Here is a 24,138-nt window from a genome sequence, read left to right on the forward strand (position 1 = left end):
ATACAAGGAGTTACACGCTGATGGTCTCGGGGCACAGCTATTAATAATAATATTCTGTGGTTCCTTATTGCGATATTTTTTAACAGTATTGTGGATTGACATATAATATTTCCCTACTAAAATACGAAAGTTAATCTGTCTGTCACATCAAAACCACTGAACCCTGAGGAAGAGCATATGCTACTTTTTTTCGAAAAACGACGAAAACGCGGACGAAGTCGCGGGCAAAAGCTAGTGATAAATAATACTCAGAATTTGTTTTATCAAGTCCAAGGTCAACTACACGTTACCCAGAAAGCAAAATGCCTGTGCCATATGGACAGGTGATTGTAATAAGATAACAAACTACACATTAACAAATACAAACTACAATAAAAGGGAAATAATACTTTCGGCTCAACATGTCCAAGGTGTAAAATAAATAAAATTTGAAGATCATAAGAGCCACAACGTCAAAGCTCGTGTAATAAATATGGCAAAGGACATTGTCAGAAACCGCCTAAAAAACCGCCCAAAAACATTAACCCATCATAATTATTTTCTATTTTTTTTAATACATTAAGCACCCTTTCATTCTAATGGACACTTAAGCATTGAAAAATTAAATAAATAAGTCTTTTAACGTTTATTCTATAATACTATTACAACTTCCGGACGTTTTGGTGCGTGGCATGGTCTAAAACCTATCAAGTTCCATAATTTTTGCCGATAAAATCTGTACGAGGCATTACCGTACTTTATTGCTGGGAGTCCATGTATAGTGATGTTCCTGCGGCCATCATAGACAATAAAATATCGATTTTGAAAATAAAATAAATCGATTAAACTGCTTTGAAGACTAGATTTGCGTTAAAAGCTAAAAAGATATTGACACTATTACAAGAAGCTATCTAAAGTGTCCAACTGGTCGAAGGTCGTAAATAAAATAAAAATAATTAGGACCATAAACTGATATTCATGGTATCATAACTGTAAAAGTGTCAGAATCCGATGTTGAATCCAATACCAGTTGAAGTGAGAGAAACATATATCAACCTAGTATAGTTGCCAGTCTCTCATAATCTATGCCAATGAGGGTTTTCGCGATTGAAAAATCCGCCAGATGGCAATACGTAGACGTGAGGTCCAAATGCTGCATGATTGGTTATTTTTGACATGACATTGACAGATATGTCAAAATCCACCAATCATGCAGCATTTGGACCTCGCGTCTACGTATTGCCATCTCGCGGATTTTTCAATTGCGAAAACCCTCATTCATAGCACATGTATAATAATAGACCAAATGAACTTTTATAGATTGTGAAAGAGAAGATAAAGATTTTATTATTTTATTAAAATCTTGCCACGAGGTAGTTTTTCAGTAGAAACCAGGATTGGATAATCGCTACAGGCAAGTATCAGAACATTTTATAAATATTTTTAATCGATTATATCCTTGTAAATCGTTTTAATAAAATGTCATTTTACTTTTTCAATTAAAACTTTTTCAATCCCTAGTCTTGTCAAACTGTCATAATGTCAACAAATTATAAATGTCACGTCAGTTGACTCAATTTCAGTCTTCTGTGCGTTTATTGTATTTTTATTTCAATGAAATAGTGCTAAAGGGTTAGTACTAAAAGTGAAAGCCTTTTTTAAGAAAGAAAACCAATTTGGTGCCCTTATTATTCATACTGTTTGAAAGTTACAAGTCAGTGATACAGAGTTGCCGCCATTATAACTCCGTAGTGATACCATACCAAAGAAGAAGTTTTCCTAAACACTTGTGTTATTTTTATATGTGATCAAAAAAAAAAGGATTAATTCTACTGCTCAAATGGAATAACTTATCCCAAGAGACCGAATATAAAAAAAAAACCTCTCCATAGAAATTATCACCATCACGAGGATGTGAATTTTTTTTGAGAATATGATATTGGTCCTGTAAGAAAAGTAGTTGTATCAGCATCAGCAAGAGTAACTATAAAAACGCCCTGTAGGTAGGTATTATTAAGCTGAAGAGTTTGTTTAGTGTCAAAGACTGTCACACAGTGTAACTTAAATTGGCATATTATGATAATGAACATACAAACTTAAATAAATATTTATGTTAACATTTTTTCTATTTATTTATTTTCCCAAAGCTTCACAGTGACAGCTGAAACAGCAATACTGTTGTAAAACTAAACTTAGAACAAACTGTTACAAATATTTTACAAATTAAAATAAAACCGCATGTTGCTTTACTTTCTCGTATAGGTAATAAATGTAATTAATGGCTAGATTATTAATGTTACTTTGTTACCCTCAATAGTGAGGAGATCTTACAAAATGGTAACCCTGATTTTCATTGTCATTCAAGTGCTCTTTCTTCGCATAGGCTTCTGTGATTTGGCCAAGGGCCACACACATTGCGATAACATTATGCGACATTGATTTGACAGCAGCGGAGTGAAGTCTTGCGACTATGCAAAATGATACCCTGTAATCGTAGCGCATATAGACATAGACGGGGCGGGGCACATAGCTCGTAGAGCTGATGGCCGCTGGGGCAGGAAAGTTCTTGAGTGGCGACCACGAGCCGAAAGACGTAGCGTGGGCAGGCCTCCCACTAGGTGGACCGACGATCTGGTGAAGGTCGCGGGAGGTGCCTGTATGCGAGCGGTGCAGGATCGGTCTTCGTGGAAATCCTTGGGGGAGGCCTTTGTCCAGCAGTGGACGTCTTTTCGGCTGAAACGAACGAACGAACGATACGTATTACCACTATTTACCAGACATTACTATTTATTGCATACTCGCCGGATTACACGTAGGAGCACGCCCGTTACAGCTTCGGCCTTGCATTATTATAAGATCTTGTTCCGCCCTTTTTCGAACTTCCTCCGTGAGGATATCCCCGCCGAATTCTATGATGAACCTATCAAAAGTCATATTCTGCAATGTCAACCCACCACAAGGTGGACCGACGACCTGATAAAGGTAGCGGGAAGGCGCTGGATGCAGGCCGCTACCAACCGTGCGATGTGGAAGTCATTGGGGGAGGCCTTTGTTCAGTAGTGGACGTCCTGTGGCTGAAATGATGATGATGATAATGAAATGAATGAAAATGACAAATCTTCGAACGTGTATAATACCGTGCCAAAGTAATCATATAATTTTGGCACCTTAATAACTATTGACGTTTTTGTTGTAAAGATCATGCAGCGCTACTTGCGGATATTATTGGAAAGAAAACTATGTGGGCTCTAGATCTGAAGCCGCTTTAACGAACACGAAGTGCTCATACAATGCGGCGTATTTTCTTCCAGTCTTTAGTCAGGACTTTAGTCGAATTAAAACCCCGGTTGAACGTGATATAGCCGCACTAGAATACGATGCTTTTTTGCATAATCGCAAGACTTCGTTCCGGTGTCGACCGAATGTTATCATGATGTATGTGGCCCAGGGGTTACTGTAGCCGCTAAGGTTTGAAACTTCTTGCTTAAAATATTGTAGTCTTTGGCATAGACTACGACGGTAGTCATGGAGATAGGAGTTTGTTATCTCGTGTCAGATGTAAATGGTGAAAAGAAAACTCATGATTCATGTTATTTTTATGCAATATGTAGGTATTTTATAAAAGTGGAACCCCGAGTGATCTCCAAAACCCATTCTATTATTATATACGATTCGGCTTCGATATCTATAATACAATAGGAGTTTATTTCATGTGTCAGATGACAAGGGTGGAAACAACCTACGATTCATGTTGTTTATTTACGTGCAATATGTGGGCATATTAATAAAAGTGGAATGCCGAGTTGTATTTCTAAAACTTGTTCTATTATTTTATACTATTTGGCTGCGACTCGGCGTGACGACAATACAAAACATTTTTCGCGAATCGGTGTTCATACATTCACACCATTCACACAATACATTAGACGCCATGTTGTCATAAACGACATTATTATAAAATCGCTGTGATTTAATATTCTTAATCATTAATTTTATGGCAAGTGTCCATCAGGAATCATTGTTCTTACACACAGAATCGTATTATTTCGCTTTCGGGTAGTAATATGTCAAAATTGCTGGTTCTTAGGCGAGCAATGTATGGAGAACGAACATTGTCCTTTAAGTAACATCTACGCGAACGACATAAAAGACGAAATATTAAAATAATTTGACAGACTGTTTCAAACAGAAATATGTCGATACTCTTGCAGCATCCAAAGGAATTACAGTGTTTCGTCTTCCCCCAAACCACTGCGAGTTAAATCCCATCGAACTCATTTGGGTTGGGCAAAAGTAAAATCGTACGTAGGAAGACGAAACAAAACTTTTAAAAAGGCCCGATTTAATTAAAAAAACGATTAGGAAAAATTGGCAAAGAACAATGGGCTCACAATTGGTTTTATCAGGCCCAGGGTCAACTACTCGTTACCCAGAAGACAAAATGCCTGTTTGCAATATGGACAGGTGATTTTAATAAGATAAAAACTGAAATTATCTTAAAAGATGATGAATTTTGGGAGCATGTCATCGTCATGAAACAAAAATTATTAAGATTTTATACAGAATGTATGCGGCCTGAATTAGTAGACCAAAGGATTTCCAGAAATATGAAAATCAGACATCCAGTTTATTATACAGGAAGCAATCGACATTAGATTGATTTTTGCTTCTCTTGAAAAAGAAAATGAAAAGAATGACAGAAGTAAAAATAATAAAAAAACAGAACAAGGTGGAGACTTTACTAGGAGCGCTAGTTTAGAACATTTCGGGCCATCACTTGCGCCTGGGTTAAATGACATCGACATCAAGGTTCATCAATTCACAATTCGTTTTATCAGGCCCAGGGTCAACTATACGTTACCCAGAAGACAAAATGCCTTCTTTTCCTTTATTGCCCGTGTTACTACCATTCTTACTACCAGTAGTAATACCATTAAAGTGTTTACCCGTCTTACTATACTGTAGTTGAAAGTTGTTAGAACAGCAATAAAATATTGCTCGTGTTACTACCGTTTAATTTTAATTACAAAGACAACAAAATATAGCGAATTTGTATGTTTAACAAAATGCAACAACGTTTGGTCTTGTGGGTGTTAAAAAAGTTTCAATGTAGATATTTAATTCTTCTTAGTATTTACCTACTTAGTATATTAAAAAGAATTTAATTTATGCCGATTACTTTTACAAGGGAGACACCTTATACTTACTCTTTTTTCGTATCCTAGAAGCAAGACAAATATTAGATACGATAACCGAATTTTTTGTAGACGCAACCTTTAAAGCTTGTCCGACGCCATTTAAAGAACTGGTCAGCATTGTCATGGTGAATAAGGGAGTTCAACAGAAACTACTAGAGTAATACCTGTTATATTTGCTCTATTGAGCAACAAGTCACAATCAGCCTATGAAACTATGTACTATCGGCAACAGTGTTAACTGTACATTGCCAGTCATGTCATCTCGTTCTATCGCAAAGAATCACCATTTGATTAGAGCGAGAGCAAAAACGGACATGGATAGTTAACAGTGTGGCCGTGTGTACGACATCATCAAGTCGTCAATTTACTAGATAGCTCATCATCATATTCTGTAAGACTACTTTCCCTTTTTAAGTCATTTAATTTGTTTAGTCAATTTAAGGAACCAACTAGAATTACGGAAACCACAGCTACTTGTCTAGATAATATTTTCTCTAGCTGTGTCCCTGACAATAAAGCTGTCATACACAATCTTACGTCAGATCACTGTGGTATTAAAGTAGAATTTATTTGTAATAATTTGAATAATAAAAGTAATAAAAATGCCGTATGTAGACCTGTAACCATTAGTCGTCTAGAACGTTTTAAAATTAATCTTGAAAATAAATTGCATTTAGTCCCGTATGTGCAGGGAGACCCAGATGCTCTTTACAATAACCTTTTCGAATGTATTAAAACCGAACATGACAAAGTTTTTACGGTAAAGCCATTAAAACCAAATACCAAATGTAAGTTTAGTGACTGGGCTACTAAGGGAATATACAAAAGTCGAAATACGTTATATGAACTTTATGGCATGAAAAAGTATAATAATAGTGTATCTTTTCTTGAGCATGTAAAAAAGTATTCAAAAATTTTTAAGAAAGTTTGATTCATGGCTAAGTCTTTTTATATTCGGGACAAGATAGGGAACGCCAGTAATAAAATAAAAGAAACTTGGAATGTTATCAACCGAGAGACTGGTAAACTAAAACCAAGAGATAATGACTTTTCTCTCAAAGTTCACGATAATTTGATATCTGCAGATAAAGATGTAGCGGAAGCTTTTGACAAATTTTTTGGTAATATAGCTTCAGCAACAACTGCCAACTTAAAGTCATCTCCCTCCGAGGCTGAAGAAATATTGAAAACCCACGTGACACCCTGTGACTCGCACTTCTCTTTTAAACATATTACTCCATTAGATATCACTAAAACTTTTAATCTTTTAAATGTAAAGAGTACAACTGATATCTGGGGCATCTCTGTCAAGATAGTCAAACACATTATTGATATAATTTCCCCACAGTTAGCGATAATATTCAATAATTGCATAGAGAAGGGCATCTTCCCCGACCTCATGAAACATAGTAGACTAATGCCATTATTTAAGTCTGGTAGCAAAACCGACCCTGGCAATTATAGACCCATTTCTATCTTGCCCGCTCTAAGCAAGATTTTTGAAAAAATCATACAGGAGCAACTTATGATTCACTTTGGCTCTAATAAACTATTTCATAGTGAACAATTTGGTTTTACCAAGGGTCGTTCCACCACCGATGCCGGGGTTGCACTACTTAAACATATCTTCGAGGCTTGGGAGAATTCTCAAAATGCACTAGGGGTCTTCTGTGATCTCTCAAAAGCTTTTGACTGCGTAGAACATCAAACGCTAATTCGCAAACTGCACTATTATGGGGTGAAGGACTCTGCTTTGGATTTAATACAATCCTATTTAAACTTTAGAGTTCAAAAAGTTGACATAAATGGTGTTTTGTCTTCTGGGTCACCTGTGAAAATGGGAGTTCCGCAGGGGTCCATTCTGGGTCCATTCTTGTTTCTTATATACATTAATGATCTACCATATTTTGTTAAGGACTCTTGCGAAATCGTGTTATTTGCTGATGACACATCTTTGATTTTTAATATTGATAGAAGTAAAAATAACTTTGACGATGTAAATAATGCACTAACAAGAGTTTTAAGTTGGTTCACTACAAATAATTTACAACTCAATGCAAAGAAAACAAAATGTATAAAATTCTCTTTGCCTAACGTAAAAACAGTTAGTACCCAAATAGAACTTAATAATAATGCAATCGATCTGGTAGACTCTACTGTATTTCTGGGAATTACCCTGGATTCAAAACTCCAGTGGGGCCCCCATATAGAAACTCTGGCGGGAAAGCTCAGCTCAGCGGCTTTTGCAATAAAAAGGATACGGTCATTAACCGATGTTTCAACAGCTCGCTTAGTCTACTTTAGCTACTTTCATAGCCTAATGTCATATGGAATCATGCTATGGGGCAAAGCTGCAGATTTTGAAACAATATTTATTTTGCAAAAACGTGCGATAAGATACTTGTATAAAATGAAAGCAAGAGCGTCCCTTAGAGAATTGTTTAAAGAAATTGGCATTCTCACGGCTGCTTCACAATACCTCTTAAACTGTATTCTATTTATTCAACAAAATATTAACGAATTCAAAAAGAAAAGTGATATTCACCAAATTAACACTAGAAATAAAAATAAATTGGCTATACCCGCTTTTAGACTTAATAAAGTGTTTGCCACTTTTATGGGACAAGGTATCCATTTTTATAACAAAGTCCCTGATAAATATAAAGAGCTACCGTATAATAAATTTAAAGGTATAGTTAAAGATCACATGCTTAAAAAAGCCTATTATACAACTCGAGATTTTCTTAATGATAAGTCATCCTGGGAGTAGGATTATGGTCCTCTCATGCTCGCACTAAAAAGAATTAAAATGAAAAGTAATATTGTATAAACTAATAATAATTTCTCAAATGTTATAGTGTCATGCTTCTCAATCTGGACTGTTACTTAGCTTTATTATTAGTTTTTTTTTTAAGAGATAACTTGGCATTGTCATTCTCACTAAAATGTCTCTGGGGTGGTGGCGTAGTGAGGCGGGTCGTTACATTCCCTCTAATATGGTCGAGTGAAGCGATGGCTGGTTCACTCGTCATGTCTGTGAACAGGCGCTGCTTTCGGGGACTGGTCAATCCAAGTTATTCAAATTTATGTATGCGAGTCATTTCTACTAGTACCTTAATATGTAAGTCTAGATATTAGCACGTCACTACCTTGTTTAATATACCACGCAATCTTGTATACCCATTCTTATGATACACCATACAAGAATGCATGGTAAATTCAGTGAACTGCTCCTGAATCGAATGTACCTACTACTACTATTTCTATTTATTTATATTAACCGGCAGACAGTGGTGACTGAGTTTGTTGCGGCGCTTCTTCTCAGCACTTGCCAAATGTTGGTCTCGAAGCGCTGGTAGGGTAAAAAGATTATGAGACATGTAGAGGCTCCTTAAGAGCATATGACGATTTGTAAGAGCTATTTATTAGTCTAAACAAATAAAGAAATTTTGACTTTGACTTTGAGTCACAGCTGCCGCAATTCAAACCAAACATGTTTCACTGCGACTTTGAGATTGCGAATATTAACGCTTTGTTAATAATATTCCCAGGCATCAGGATAGTAGGATGCTATTATATCACTGGCATATTGCTGGCATCGTTGCCTGTGGAGAAAAGCAAACACTCTTTGTTGGGAAAATCGAGATGCAGAGGGGAAAATCGCATTTTTTTATTATGCCCCGTACTACCACTCCTGCCAGGGAAATGCTCGAGGAAGGTTGGACATATACCGAAACATACAGGGTGTTACTTTGCATTCTTGCCATATTTACAGAGGTAACTATATTACTGATACTGAACACAAATCCGTTAAAAAATAATGCCCGAAAATTTTGATTTTTAATTTTGAGTATTTTATTTTATCGACAATCTGTTAAACACATCACTAATTATCGTAACGCATGCACATCACTTGTTAGCGATGGCGATGGAGACGTTTTTACTTTTTATTGTATTTTTAAAAATCTATTGCAATCTATTGTCTTTAAAATGTCTTTTTGACACTTTTGTAAAAAACTGATAAATCCATTAATCACAAATCACGTTATAAATAATACAAAAATGACTGAAGTGTATTCAAACAACGAATAATTTAATCAAAATGGTGCTTGGAGTGTCTGCAAGACGTCTTAGACGAAATGTTTGATGACGTACCCTTAGCGTTACACCAAATGCTCTACTACCAGCAGGATGGTGCTCCCCCACAATAAGGACGTCAAGTGCGCGAATAATACGTTTGGTGAACAGTGGATTGGACGAGGGAGTCCAGTAGCTTGGCCACCACGATCCTCGGACCTAACACCAATGGACTTGAAATGACCTGGTATGCGCAGAAGAGATAAATAGTGTAAACGACAAACGTGTTACGTGAAAGTATTGTTTCAGCGAAACTGTGAGACAAAACGTTTACCTATGTGTTGCGAAAACTAAAGCGAAATACCTACGCTTCGCCGTGCTAGACTGTGCCTTCATCCAGAACGGAGGACACTTTGAACACTTGCTTCGCAGTACGTAAACTTTGTAAGTAGGAACTTATAAATAAATAATTAATTGTGAATAAGGTGATTTCATTTCATACTTAATTTATTAATTTATAAAAATAGGCAACAATGTTATAAATTAATTAAAAGCCTAATAATTATTACGTATTTTTGAGATTTAAGCCCGTAAAGTAGAAAGGAAAATCTAAAATCAACTGAAGAGTATTTTAAAATAATTATTATGACTGGATAAAAAGGCTGGTACCCAGAGCCAAAATACATCACAGATTAATAAGAACTAGGCCACGCCCACTAGGTTTATTCCACTTGCACCTGTAGAACGTGCAAGACAAAATTGGTTTATTCCAGTGTACTTTCTTTATGGGAGTCTCTTGTTTATCTTAAATAATAGGTATTGTTCCCTACTTTTATCTCTGTGAATATGGCAAGAATGCAAAGTAACACGGTGTATAATGAAAAAAATGAAAACCTTTCTGGTGAAAAGTTCATAAAATACAGTTTTCGGTATGAGACACAGAACAAACACTAAGCAAATTTAAATATTTATCTTTAATCCAAGAGTATTGGATCGGAATAAATTACATTCTTTTAATATACTAAGTAGGTATAGCCTGACCAGGAACATAAAAACCCTCGCCATGTTGCGGAAAACTAATGGTACTAATTTCTTTTAATGGCAACAATAACTGAAAACTTCATTGACATGTCACCTTGCATGTCAGTCTATTGTTGTCAAAGTGTAAACAAACTTTATTTTAAATGTGTGCAATTGATTTTGTGAATTAAATTGCTAAAATATTTTTATAGTCGTGAAAGAAAAGTGGTTCACAATGTGTTAATGTATTTGTCGAAGAGAAATACTAAGGGTTCGGACAATATTTTCATTGAATAATGTTTCCGACAAAGGTTGTCAAATTGACTGACATGTTTATCGTATAGTACAGTCCACTATGAAAATTAGCTGAAGTCTGTTTCAACTACCTATTTTAAAGTTTTTTGTCACTTTCTAAGTTTTGAATTTTATGGAATTGGGAAAGAAGTACCGAGTTTGAAGCGTTCATGAGCAGACATTGCAGTTGAATATTCAAGTTCTGAATTTGATTATTGATGAATAATAAAATAAATCCTACTAGCTCGATTGATGGTTTCATTTAATTTATTTAAACCAGGTTACCTTTAATCATATTTTTTCGTTAATTTATGAAAATATCAAATTAGCCCGTAATCCTGAATCCTGATACATAAATTTAGCCTATTAATTTAACACATGTACGACTGTACTCAGTGTTGCACTATCAAATGCAATTGACGCGCCTCTATGCCAGGGTTTTTATGTTCCTGGTCAGGCTATAAATACTAAGAACAATGTAAATCTACATTGAAACTTTTTTAACACCCACAAGACCAAACGTTGTTGCATTTTGTTAAACATACAAATTCGCTATATTTTGTTGTTTTTGTAATCAAAATTAAACGGTAGTAACACGAGCAATATTTTATTGCTGTTCTAACAACTTTCAACTACAGTAGTAAGACGGGTAAACACTTTACCGGTATTACTACTGGTAGTAAGAATGGTAGTAACACGGGCAATAAAGATAGAGGCTTGTGCTGAATTCGCGTCCACTTACGGCAGTATCTGCTGATGCGAACGATTTGTCATACATTTCTTCAGGTCATTTTCTGACAGGGGCGCCGCTCAGTGCTTATTCTGAAAGCGATGTTAGTAGTACCACAGAATAATAATAAGTACTACGTACAGAAGTTTTACTTCGCGAAGGTATTTAAATAAATGTATGCTCAATGTCATTAACAATATGGTGTAATTTAGCCTGTCTCAAGAGTCAAGCACCATTTTGTTGACAAACGTCAGTGATCGGCACTGCGCCGAAGCTATAGGGCTGACTTCGGTAAAATGATGTGACGTGAGGTGCCAAACTGCGGAAAATGGCGGAGGAAATACATGATTTAGCATGAATTATCATGAATAATATTAACTACTTATTTACCTCTCAGTGTCTTGAGGCAACTTAAAAAAGTACATTCTGTGTTTTTATTATTATTTAGGCAGTTAAATACTGCACAATATTTAGTACACCATTTACTTTATTTTCTTCCATCATACACAAGAATACGCGTGCGTGAGTCAATGTTCGCTCGTATGTGAGGCCTTGTCGAATAGTATCCTGTAGGTGGGCCATCGTGCGTGTTTTGTTTTCGATGTAAACTCGCGGAGATGAACAGGCCCGGTAGTACTCCTACAAACCTTTTTGGATTTCGGTCCCATCACAATGAGTACGAACCATAACGTCGAAACTAACAAAGGAGACCGGACATGCTTCATAAATTTTTGGACCAAGTTATACAATATACGAGGGCGGTTTGATAAGTCAGTGACTTTTTGAATTTCCCGTGCAGTTATTCCAAATGCAACAGTGCTGCCGTCAACTGCAATCTATTAGTGGGCAACTGTAAAATTTTGAGCAAGCTATGTCATGCAGTTGGTGTTTGATAGCCATTCAAAGCAGACAACCTCGTGAATTTTTCCGAAAATGGAAAAAGTGAATTTCGTGTGCTGATTAAGCATTACTTTTTACGTAAAAAAACCATCACTGAAACTAAGGAAAAGCTTGATAAATACTACGGGGACTCGGCACCATCAATTTCAATGGTAAAGTGGTTTACAGAGTTCCGTTGTGGTCGTACCAGCACTAGTGACGCCGAACGTTAGATCGCCCAAAAGAAGTGATCACGCCGGAAATCGTCGATAAAATCTATGAAATGATATTGGATGATCGGGGAATGAAAGTGCGTGAGTTGACTCATGCTGTAGGTATCTCAACTGAACGGGTAAATCATATTTTAAACGAATATTTGGACATGAGAAAACTCTCCGCGAGATGGGTGCCGCGATTGCTCACACTCGACCATAAGCGCAATCGTGTGACAACTTCAAAAGAGTGTTTAGCAATGTTCAACCGAATTTTCGCGACGTTTTGTTACTGTGGACGAAACATGGATCCATCACAACACGCCAGAGACCAAGGAACAATCGAAACCGTGGCTTGCTCGGGGTGAACGTGGACCAAAGAAGGCCAAACGGAATCTGTCAGCCAACAAGGTCATGGCCACAGTTTTTTGGGATGCACGCGGTGTCATTCACATTGAGTACCTCGAGAAAGGTAAAACAATCACCGGAGAATATTATTCAAAGCTTTTGGACAGATTCGACGTTGACTTGAAGCAAAAACGGCCGCATTTGGCGAAGAAGAAAGTGCTGTTCCATCAAGACAATGCACGTGTGCACACTTGTTTAGTCACGATGGCCAAAATGCACGAATTGAGATACGAACTGCTACTCCATCCAGCATATTCTCCAGATTTAGCCGCCTGCGACTATTATCTGTTTCCAAACCTAAAGAAATGGCTGGGTGGGAAGAGATTTGAGTCTAATGAAGAAGTCATTACCGAAACAAACGCGTATTTTGAGAGCCTTGAGAAAACCTATTATTTGGAGGGAATAAAAAAATTTGAAAAACGCTGGACTAAATGTATCGAGCTAAAAGGTGATTATGTCGAAAAATAAAATGTTTATTTGCCGCAAAAAAAAATGTTTTATTCAAAAAGTCACGGACTTACCAAACCGCCCTCGTATTATGATAGTACATGAGTACCTGAACATTTTTTATTCTGACATCCATACCTCTTGGTCTAATATCCGAGTCACTCGGACAATACTGGGACCATTGCTCTTTCTGATTTATATAAATGACCAGGCATCTGTATGGATAAAAATGTAGAAGAGTTTGAGAATTTTCAGATTGTTAGAGCTCTGAATACGTTAAAAAATATTTCTTCAGAGTTATTAGATTTTGAACACTACGACACTATGGATCCTAGTGAATTTCACACTTGGACAGGACTTACCCATGAGCAGTTGACTGATTTAATTGAAAGAGTATCAAGCCTTTTAATAGCACGAAAAACGGAATGTCTTGATAGATTTCACGAAGAACTAGAGCATCGTTACAGAGCAATGGAGCATTCTCATAACATTTGGTGTAGTATTGTTCAGCCTAAAATTCCGCTTAGTCTGCAGAAGAACTTCGTGGTATAGTTCTAAATCTCACTAAAATCTATAATGAACTTTCTGCAGAGGACATTATTTTGGAAATTTTACGATATTTCACGTCAGAAATAGCACAGTGTCTCTAAACCAGGGGTTTCCCAACCTTTTTTAAGCACCCTCTTTGGAGCATACAAAAAATTACGCGCCTAAGGAGATGGCCGTCTTTTCATAGATACCTAGTATGCCCCAAAAGTATTATTCTATGCGTAAATGATAATTGAATATTTGGGCTAGTTAGGGCAGTGTGTATAATTAATGGGACGTCTAGGCAATGTATAAAATGTTAAGAATATTTTATTTTTCGTTACATACAGGTAATGTATTAAATTTTTTAGGTATTGTATAGAATACGTACCTGCACCGGCTACGTGTAAAATAAATATATTTTGACGTCTATTTATTAATTTTGTGTAAGTAGATAAATACCCAGTTGGATAACTTATACCTCTAAAATGGCCGTTAAATAATATTTGCTTAAAATATTTTTTTATCCAAAACGAGGAACATTACACTGCATTACCTGATGCAAAGTGATGATTAGGCCAATGATAAACGCGAGCTTCACCTGGAATTCACAGTTCGTAAGCCTATTTTACTCGAAATAAACGTTAAAAACTCAAAATCAATAATAAATAATTCCTCATTGAAGAGACCTTTACTCCAAACATATTCGAAAGTCTGAGCTCGAAACACTGGCTATCTTACCACAGAATAATAATAAGTACTACGTACAGAAGTTTTACTTCGCGAAGGTATTTAAAAAAATGTATGCTCAATGTCATTAACAATATGGTGTAATTTAGCTTGTCTCAAGAGTCAAGCACCATTTTGTTGACAAACGTCAGTGATCGGCACTGCGCCGAAGCTATAGGGCTGACTTCGGTAAAATGATGTGACGTGAGGTGCCAAACTGCGGAAAATGGCGGAGGAAATACATGATTTAGCATGAATAATATTAACTACTAATTTACCTCTCAGTGTTTTGAGGCAACTTAAAAAAGTACATTCTGTTTTTTTATTATTATTTAGGCAGTTAAATACTGCACAGTATTTAGTACACCATTTTCTTTGTTTTCTTCCATCATACACAAGAATACGCGTGCGTGAGTCAATGTTCGCTCGTATGTGAGGCCTTGTCGAATAGTATCCTGTAGGTGGGCCATCGTGCGTGTTTTGTTTTCGATGTAAACTCGCGGAGATGAACAGGCCTGATCTTACCTCTAACTGCTGAAACATAACTGTTGGGAACCGATACGTGGACCAACCTCTTTTTGATAATTATGTTTTTTTACTTTTTTATTATTTTTGAAGTATATGTTTTTGATAGCCGTTGTGGGCATATATTGCTGAAATACACCTTTATTTAAAGAAGGATTTTTTTTATTTCCGCACGCCCGAGCGGCTGTCCGCTACAATAACAATGCTGATAATATTGTTGTTAAAGCGACAGACTTAGGAACGATGGTGGTATCTAGCCAGGCGCACTTAGAACAAGCCTTACTACCGACTAAACCGAGCGGTTTTACCGACCCGTTCTATTAGGAATCGAACGCCAAACCTCTGGACCTGAGTCAGGTGGTTTTACCACTAGACCAGAGACGGCTAACTTTATTGAATTAGTTTTTTAGATTCTGCAAAAGAAATTGTTGACTGAGACAATGTTGTGTTTCTAGATGAGTCGTGACTCAATGCTAACCACACTGTCAGCAAAATGTGGACAAATGATACAGCACGCGCCTCAACAAAAGTACCGAAAGGTAAAGGCGAAAGACTGATAATATGCCACGCGGGTAGCGAAAGGGTTTAAAAAAAACAAATAAACAAATGAATACCAGGAGGAGATGAACTCGGAAAAATTCGAGAAATGGTATCTCAACCTATTAGATAACCTTAAAGACTCGAGTATAATAATTATGGACAAAGCATTCAGACCATTCACGACAAATCAACAAACCATCAACATCACAAAATAACAAAGCAACATTGGTGGAATGGTTAAATCATAATAATGTAACCGCTGACATGAATATGTTCAAAGAACAATTAGTGAAATTATTGAAATTGCACAAACCATCGGTGCCCACTTATTATTTGGATGAGATGTCCAAGGCTGGTGGACATCATGTTTTAAGATTGCCTACCATTGTCAGTACAATGCAATAGAAATGATTTGGACTCAAAACAAAGGTGAATTAATTTAACTCATTCTCATTAAAGTTTTTTTTTAATGATTTTTTACTTAAATGAAAAATCCGAAACCTACATTTTTAATTTCATTACACTTGAAATGATCCATTTACTATTTTCTTACAATACTTTTCTTTATTTTAGGATTTGCTGCAACAAAAAATACTTCACCGCCATTTACGGCTAACAAAATGCTGAAGTTGCTGGAGGATGCGTGCCAACATGTGACTAGCGAAAGCTGGTCAAAAGTTGTCGAAAAAACTATAGGACTTATTCTACAAGACTGTCAGCGTTTCGTTCGAATAGACCGATTGAGAGATTAATTATTGATAATTAATGTCGGCGATGACACAGATACAGACACAGATTCAGACAGCGATTGTAGTTAAATTTCGTCTCAAACGAGCCAATACAGTGTGGAAGTTTGGGGAATACTTGCAAAACATGAATTAGAACTTCCCATCTCCTACTTCGCACTCAGCGAATAGTATAATTTGCAAAGCCTTCAGCCGCGTACGAAACCAGTGCTACGTAAGCAGTATCATGTATCATACAAAGAAATAATTAAACTAGAAAACCATATACCTACGAAGACATTTTTTTATTTAAACCAAACCCGTGCTTACGTAACAGTATCATTTCTTTTTTAAATACTTAACCAATTTACTGGTACGACATTTTATTTCATACGAAACTGGTACCTTAAGTAACCAATATCGGCCCAACTTCAAATGACAGATAGACACACAACACTCAACACATGCACCACAATAGACCATAACACAATGATTCAAAACTATTTAAATTATCAACAAAGTGTTAGGTCATGTCTGCACTCCGGTGCATCTGGCCAGACTTCATATTTTAAATAGTTCACTATGCGAGTGTGGGTTGGACGAAGGTGATCTGAACCATATTTTCTTTTCATGTCCTCTTATCAACCGTGATTCCTTTATAAACAATCTCATTTCCTATAAAATTCCTTTCCCTGCCAGCATATTAGCATTACTTAGTCATAATGATGTAAATATTCATAAATTCATCTGTGATTTTATCAATGTAAATAACTTAAAAGTTTGATTGTTTTTTATGTACAATTAACCATTGTACATAAAAAAAACTGTATAATATTTATATCCTAAACTTAAGTTTACGTAAATATCTTTGTATTGTTATATAATTTAATATGTAATACTTTCCTGATCTATCCTTTTTCCAAATTCCGATTTCCGTTCCTTATTTTCCTAATTTCACGTTTCCTCGTTTTATAGGGGGGAAAAAAAACAAAAAAAAACTTGATATTGGCAAATGCGCAAGCCGCGCGAGCCATAAAAAAAAACAAAGTGTTAAACACAGCGACGCAGGATTACTAAGACAGCGTCCAGACTTCCTCGAAAATGAATAAAAAATCAGAACTACAAACGATATTGAACAACCTTCAATATTGTTTGTAGTTTGATTTTAGTAATAGACTAAGCAGATATGTTGAACGACACAATCCTACAAAAGCACAAATACTTATGACAATATTTATGATAAAAATAAAAAAACGAAAGTCATGGATGTGGGGGACGAACATTAGCGTAACACAAGAACAATAAAATGTTTAGGTATCCGAGCGAATCGACGAGTTCAGGAAGATGGGAAGTGTCAATGCGACACTCCAAAAATTTTTTCGACTAGGAGCGCGCGGCACGTAGCGCCAGGGGTGGACAAATGAGTTTGTATACAATCTGGTATGCGAGCACGTAGAATTTTGTTCAATGACCCCAAGCTACCCATCCTTATCGCTCGCGCGTAATTATATTGCTGTCGCGACTGTGCGACGGGCGCCCGCAGTGAGTGTGCGAGCGCGACATCACCGGGCTTTAGTGGCATACATCTATAATTTCTGACTGACTAACTCACTCATCATGAAATCTCAGAAACTACAAATGCTAGGAGTCTCAAATTTTGCATGGGGGTTCCTTTTACAACATTAGTGCTCACTAAGACGTGATTTTCCAAAATTTAACACCTAAGGGGGGTAAAATGGGGTCCACGCGTACGAAATCGCGGGCGGCCGTTAGTTTATGATAAATGTATAGAATACCTAAATAATTTATCCTCATGTACAAAAGTTATCAAATATAATGCTGAATCCGAGTTGAAAATTCATAATTAAAAATAAAAATAATCTTAGTAAGAAAAAATAAAAAGTAATCCCCTGTGCGATACCTGGATGCGTAGCATGAGTTTCGTGGGTTTTGCATAATAATAGTGTCTTTATACATAATAGGCTTCGTAGTAAGAGTAATTTTCTTTAAACGATACTGGTAACGTAGCACTGGATTTGTAGGTACGCAGCCGAAGAGTTTGACAAACATATAACATCAAAATGTTCAATCTGCAACAAATGATAACCTAACTTTTTTGTCATTTTAGTAGGAGACATTTATTTTCTTCTCTCCATTCTTTTGAAAGACATGTCACTAAGGTGCAACTTGCAGGGTTTTGCAACGTTGGAAAAGAATAACTAAATGATCGGTAGCCGAGCCCAAAGCAAACCCGCGGAAACGTCTATACTGCAGTTGATTGACGGAAGTGTGTTAAAAATATATGTACATTCAGTCTGTGTTAGGAAAATCTAAAACAATTTCTTAAATACTTTCCAATAATAAATAATAACGGAACAAGAAAAAACAATATCGCATAAGGCATTGACTGACAACTGAACATCAGATAAACAACACAACATCGCAAAGACAACTGAACAGGGCAAACAAATAAGGTAGAGAGAATAATTGAAATATATCGAAAAAAGCATTACTTTTTTTAAATAAATTAATTCGCAAATCTATCAACTATGAGATAGATATTAATGTTGGTCAGCAAAAGAAAGCCGGGTCCAGACGGGTGTCATGTAATCCACCGTGTAATGTAACAAGAATTCTACTTGTGGAAGGCACTACGAGCATTACATTTAAAGTGCCATACTATTTCTATTACATTACCCGGTGGATTACATTACGCGTTACACCCGTCTTTACCCAGCTTTAAGCACAAAAATAAAGCAATCTGATCTAATTCCTACAAAAGGTTTTATTCGCTTTATTGGTTTCCCATCATGACTGACTATCCTAAGTTTTTCCCTTCGGCGGAGTTGTGCTTGTGGGGGGGCCCCATATAGGGCATTTTTGCGGTTTTACGGTTATATCTTGTCAAGGACTTACAATATCAAAAACTGATCTTCCTAGTAGTTGTAGGCTATTTAATCCTGCACAGAATAAGACCAAATTCATGTTTATTGGGCTACCCGTTCTCTTGCTAAGAGCAATGCAGCCTTGATATTGTTATGTAATATTTAGTTTTTATATCAATTTTATTCAATTTTATCATAGAATAATAAATAAAAACCGAACTGGGCAATTAGGTACTACATCTATTTTTCAATTTTAGTAGGTATACATAGGTACGTTTATGATACGGATGTTTTAAGAAATTAATTATTGAATTTCGTATGAAAATTACGTAACGATCTTTGGTGCAATCAATAAAATTGGAATAATAAGTACATCGTTAGATACCTTACCTACCTAATCTTATAATTTTATGATTTAGAGTCATACCAAGACTTGTAGGTAGGCCAAAAAGGTGTCAATGCATTTTTTTATCTATAATTTTCCTCGAACGGCAACTGCGAAAATTATGCCGTATAAGAAATACCGCAAACTTTAATGGCATTATCTCATATTTCATCAATGTTGGTGCCCTACATGTTCTTTTATATTACAAGCCGACGTTCATTCATAAAACGATGTTTTATTATTATACATTATTGTAAATTACGTACTATTCTGGGGCAATAGTGCATGCTAAGTTTTTAAAATTCTGTTTTTACTGTTTGCATAAAATATGAATAAATATGCAACTATCCATCCTCACAAGTTTCTCGTTTATAATTGAATAATAATAGGGCAATGTAATTTTTACTAATTTAACATAACTATACAATAATAATATGTTATGTAATTAAGTAAGTCAAAAATATATTTTTTATGGGGATATTCGATATAAACAATTCACTAAAAATATAGAATAATAATTGAAGTTAAAACATGCATACAAATAAAAGCAAAAAAAAGAACAATCGCACAGCACAGAAACAGACAAAACTATAAAATCAAATAAAATTGTCCTAAAAGAAAAACATTCAGATCCAACGATTTTTAAATGGTTTAATTTTTTTGTAAAACCTCTACCAAAGTGCATGGACACGGGGCGTTGAAATGTTCTTTACTTTAAAACTTTTAATCACTCTTTGAACTCATCTGAGCGTGACTTTATAATGATGCTATTAAAAATTTATGAAAGTATATAGCTTAGTATGGCGATTAAAATAAGGTTCGATCACCTCCGTCGGTAACCAACCAGTTTGTGTCCAGTTATTTATTACTTATTACCATTCATTATGATTATTAATTTGCTCGTAGAACCAACACGTAGTCTTTGACTTTAAGTATCGCACTCAAAAGTATAATATTTAGTGGAGTTCAAACTTATTATCTAGATTAACTACATATAATAAGAAAGTAAATGATTCTTACATTGGACGGCTCGCCGATTTCCGAAATCTCGTTCATATCGTTTCTCCTGAAATCACAAAAAATCCAATTGAGATTTTATTGATTAGTGACACGAATGAATTGTTTGTGAACGTAAGTAATAACTTTTTATTTCTTAATACAAACTGACTAGCATTCACCGCATTCGCAAAGCGTCTGAAGAAAAGTTGACCGTGATTCTGAGCCTCTGTTCCGGCTCTCAAATAATACAAACAACATACGTACATATAACATTGTAATTTATCGGATCGTTAGAGAAAACTGCACTGAGCAGTAGTTGGCGACCAAACATTCATAGCAAATTGCTTGCTCGCTCTACCGATGAAAGTGCACCGTAAGAAAATTATTGCTGTTTGATACACGATGCGCATTCAGCGCACACGAGCCACCATCTAACCATTTATTATATTTCTTGTAGCGCCCATTGTTAACGTTTGCGTATTTTATCAGGATACATGCACCATCGTGACGTAATTCAAAATGACTTAACACACGTAAATGAATCATAGCATAATAATTAACGTAACCTACCTCGCGTACTGTTGTTGTTGTTCTTGTCTCATTTTGTCAACAGGCGGCTGCTGGCCATATTTAACGGGCGGTGGAAACGGTGATCCAGCATCCCCAACTGGGTCCATGCTGAAATCGGAATGAAGCGAATATTAAAGACACTGCGAAACGACCTACATAACAAATGAAATACTTGCAATGTGGTACATACGTTTTTTGCTGCCGTAAATCAGCGGAATGTAGGTTGCGTAGGTAATCGTCACATTCTCGTTGTTTCTGCATCTGATATTCCTTCAGAAGCTCTCGTCTGAAATCCCCGTCAGGGCCGGGCAGAGCCGCCGCTTCAGCTTGCTGCGGCGGTCGCTCGGCGAGTGAGGAATTTGACGCTGCAGTAGTTGAAATCGACGTGGACGCCGAATAGTCCTGCCCCCGGTGTTCCGGTGTGGTAGCATTCGAGGCGCCGATGCTACTTGCTTCGTTAGTTTTGTTCGACGCGGTGAACTCGCCGATTGGCTTCAGTTTTTCATTGATCGGCTTCAGAGAATCGCTCAAACCGTTAAAAATGCTTTCACTGTTTTTGTTGTCGAATAATCTATCAACAGAGGTGTTCATTATTTTACTTCCCTTAATGCCAGTGAGATGAAATCCGGCAAAACATGAAGTTGATGGACCGTAATCGATCGCTGACAGCGCCATTACCGCTGGATGCCTCGGAGCCCCGTCGGGCAGCGGCCGCAGCGATCTAGTCATGGCGTCGGCGGCCGAGCGTGGCCTTCGGAAAGGCATCGCTAAATGCGGGAATGTGCGAGGCTTGATGGGAGTTACGAGCATGTGTTCCGTCCATGATGTATGCAGTGAGGGACGCTCCAATTTTTCGACATCAACATTCAACATTCTCTGCTCGAAAGGGACACTAAAAGTTTCTGCTGGAATGGACTGCAGCCAAGACAGTAAACTCAAATCGGACTCATCAAAGCCAGACCCATCTAAGAGTCTGGAGAAATTAACTTCATTTGATTGCGTCTCCGACCCTGTAGCTTTAGCTTGGCAGTAATTTACACAAGACTCGTACAGGATTCCTTTTATCAACAATTGCATAAGTCGATCATTTTTAGCACACTTAGAGACAGTGCCACTTGATTTCTTGTCACAGGGTAAAAATTGTTCTACTAAAGGATACACTTCGCGAAAGCACTGAACGCGAGCGTTACTAGGATTCCACTTTTTAAATTGTGCATGGTCTGTAATACTTGGTAAAGTTAAAAGTAAGCATAGATTTGAGTATTCTTCTTTAGAAGGCGCTAATTTTTCAAGATCGCTAAGTACTTTAACAACTTCGTCGACTATATTCTCCACATTATTGTAAGCTTTTATTTCTGATCGTATACATAGAAGTTCTATGTATTTGTGTCTTAGAATGGCGTAATTGAATTTGTCAGCTTCGAAAGCCTTGAGGGCGCTGAGAGGTTGAATAAACTCTAGGACATCGTCCCATTGTCCGTCTAGTATGAGTTGTCGTAGGAATAGTACGTCGTCAGCGTAATTACCATTGATGACACCAGTTTCACGCTCGAGCGACAGCTGCGTTATGTGCAGGTCGCGGTTGTGGAGAAACTCGAGCGACAGGCGCACCACGTCGTCTTCGCGCAGGTTCAAATGCGTCGAGGGCATTTTGCCGCTGCTGTATGCACTCTTCAAGCTGGAAAAAGTATTATTTGTTCAAAAATAATCAAAAAGCGCTTAAAATACCATTGAGGTTCTGACTGAACTGCACTAATGTTTTATATTGTTTAATTACACCAAGTCAGAAGAGTTAATTTTGGAGAAGAAACTTAGAATTCAGATGCTGGAGCATTTTGTACATATTTTCTAATCTAAAGCTGACAGACAAATGGATTGACCTAACATGCTAATTAGAATTTGTGAACAATAAAGTAAAATAGAATTTCTCTTCAATCCATTAAATTAATATGCATACAGTACACATGATAAAAGTAGAGCTAGTAGTACCTAAAAGGTGAGCCTAGTTATTACAAAATACTTCAATAACTTTCACTCCAATAGGAAACCCCTTGATTTTGTATCATTGCAAATAATTGTATGGTGGATTTAGTTTTAAATGCTATAAAATATTTACATTTTAGAAATGTAGACACAATTTTATTCATTTAAGTATTTTTAAATTATTTATTGCGTGTTATTTCCAACAACTTGGCTGCCATTGTATTAAAATCTTTAATGCCTCAAGAGTTAAATCCAAATTTAATAAGTGCACAATAAAGTGTAAAGTAAAAGTAAAGAGGTGCACGTTTCAGAAAATAAATTGTCAGTATTACAGAAAAATTTAGTTCAATACATTGATTTTTAAATAGAAATTTTTTTTTCAGGCCTTATGACAGGCTAGGTTATTATTCTCAAGATTTAAACCTGCTGATTTGCACTTTAAAATCCTACTAACTAATATTCTAAATGGGAAAGTTTGCATGGATGTTAACATGTTTGTTACTCTTTCACCCAAAAACTACTGAACGGATTTTGATAAAAATTTTCAGTATTATTGTTTATAACCCAGAATAACATATAGACTATAATTTATGATGATTTGTGACAAACTAAATTTCACGCAGGTGAAGCCGCAGAAAAAAGCTAGTATTAGAATAATTTTATTACTGTTTCATTACTTAAAATTCATATCAATTTTTATTAATATGAAGTGAATGTGATTCCTATGCATATGAAATAATAAGCATGCAGCATCATCCTACTAATATTATAATTATGCGACAGTTTGGATGTCTGGATGTTTGTTACACTTTCACGCAAAAACTGCTGCACGGATTTTGATGAAACTTTACAGTATCATTGTTTATAACCCAGATTAATAATTAACATATAGGCTATAATTTATAACGATCTGTGACAAACTAAATTTCACGCATGTGAAGCCGCGGGCAAAAGCTAGTAATACTAATATTCAGGAAGATGTTTCATTATATGAATAGTGTTAATGTGGATTACAAGGAAAAACG

The 24,138-nt window shown here is 36.2% G+C and overlaps 1 protein-coding gene across 1 annotated transcript in view; it reads right to left on the bottom strand.

Moving 5' to 3' along the window:
• The window catches only part of LOC135086651 (WD repeat-containing protein 47), a 104,026-nt gene that overhangs the window by 77,856 nt on the left and 2,032 nt on the right, over positions 1 to 24,138 (bottom strand). The window contains exons 2-4 of the mRNA XM_063981407.1: positions 21,321 to 22,808; positions 21,131 to 21,238; positions 20,582 to 20,627 (exon numbers count right to left, since the gene is read on the bottom strand). Of these exons, the coding sequence (XP_063837477.1) occupies positions 20,582 to 20,627; positions 21,131 to 21,238; positions 21,321 to 22,780 (1,614 nt within the window). The 5' untranslated portion in view covers positions 22,781 to 22,808. The remainder of the gene's footprint in view (positions 1 to 20,581; positions 20,628 to 21,130; positions 21,239 to 21,320; positions 22,809 to 24,138) is intronic.

Source organism: Ostrinia nubilalis, chromosome Z, assembly GCF_963855985.1.
Source record: "Ostrinia nubilalis chromosome Z, ilOstNubi1.1, whole genome shotgun sequence".
Taxonomy (NCBI): domain Eukaryota; kingdom Metazoa; phylum Arthropoda; class Insecta; order Lepidoptera; family Crambidae; genus Ostrinia; species Ostrinia nubilalis.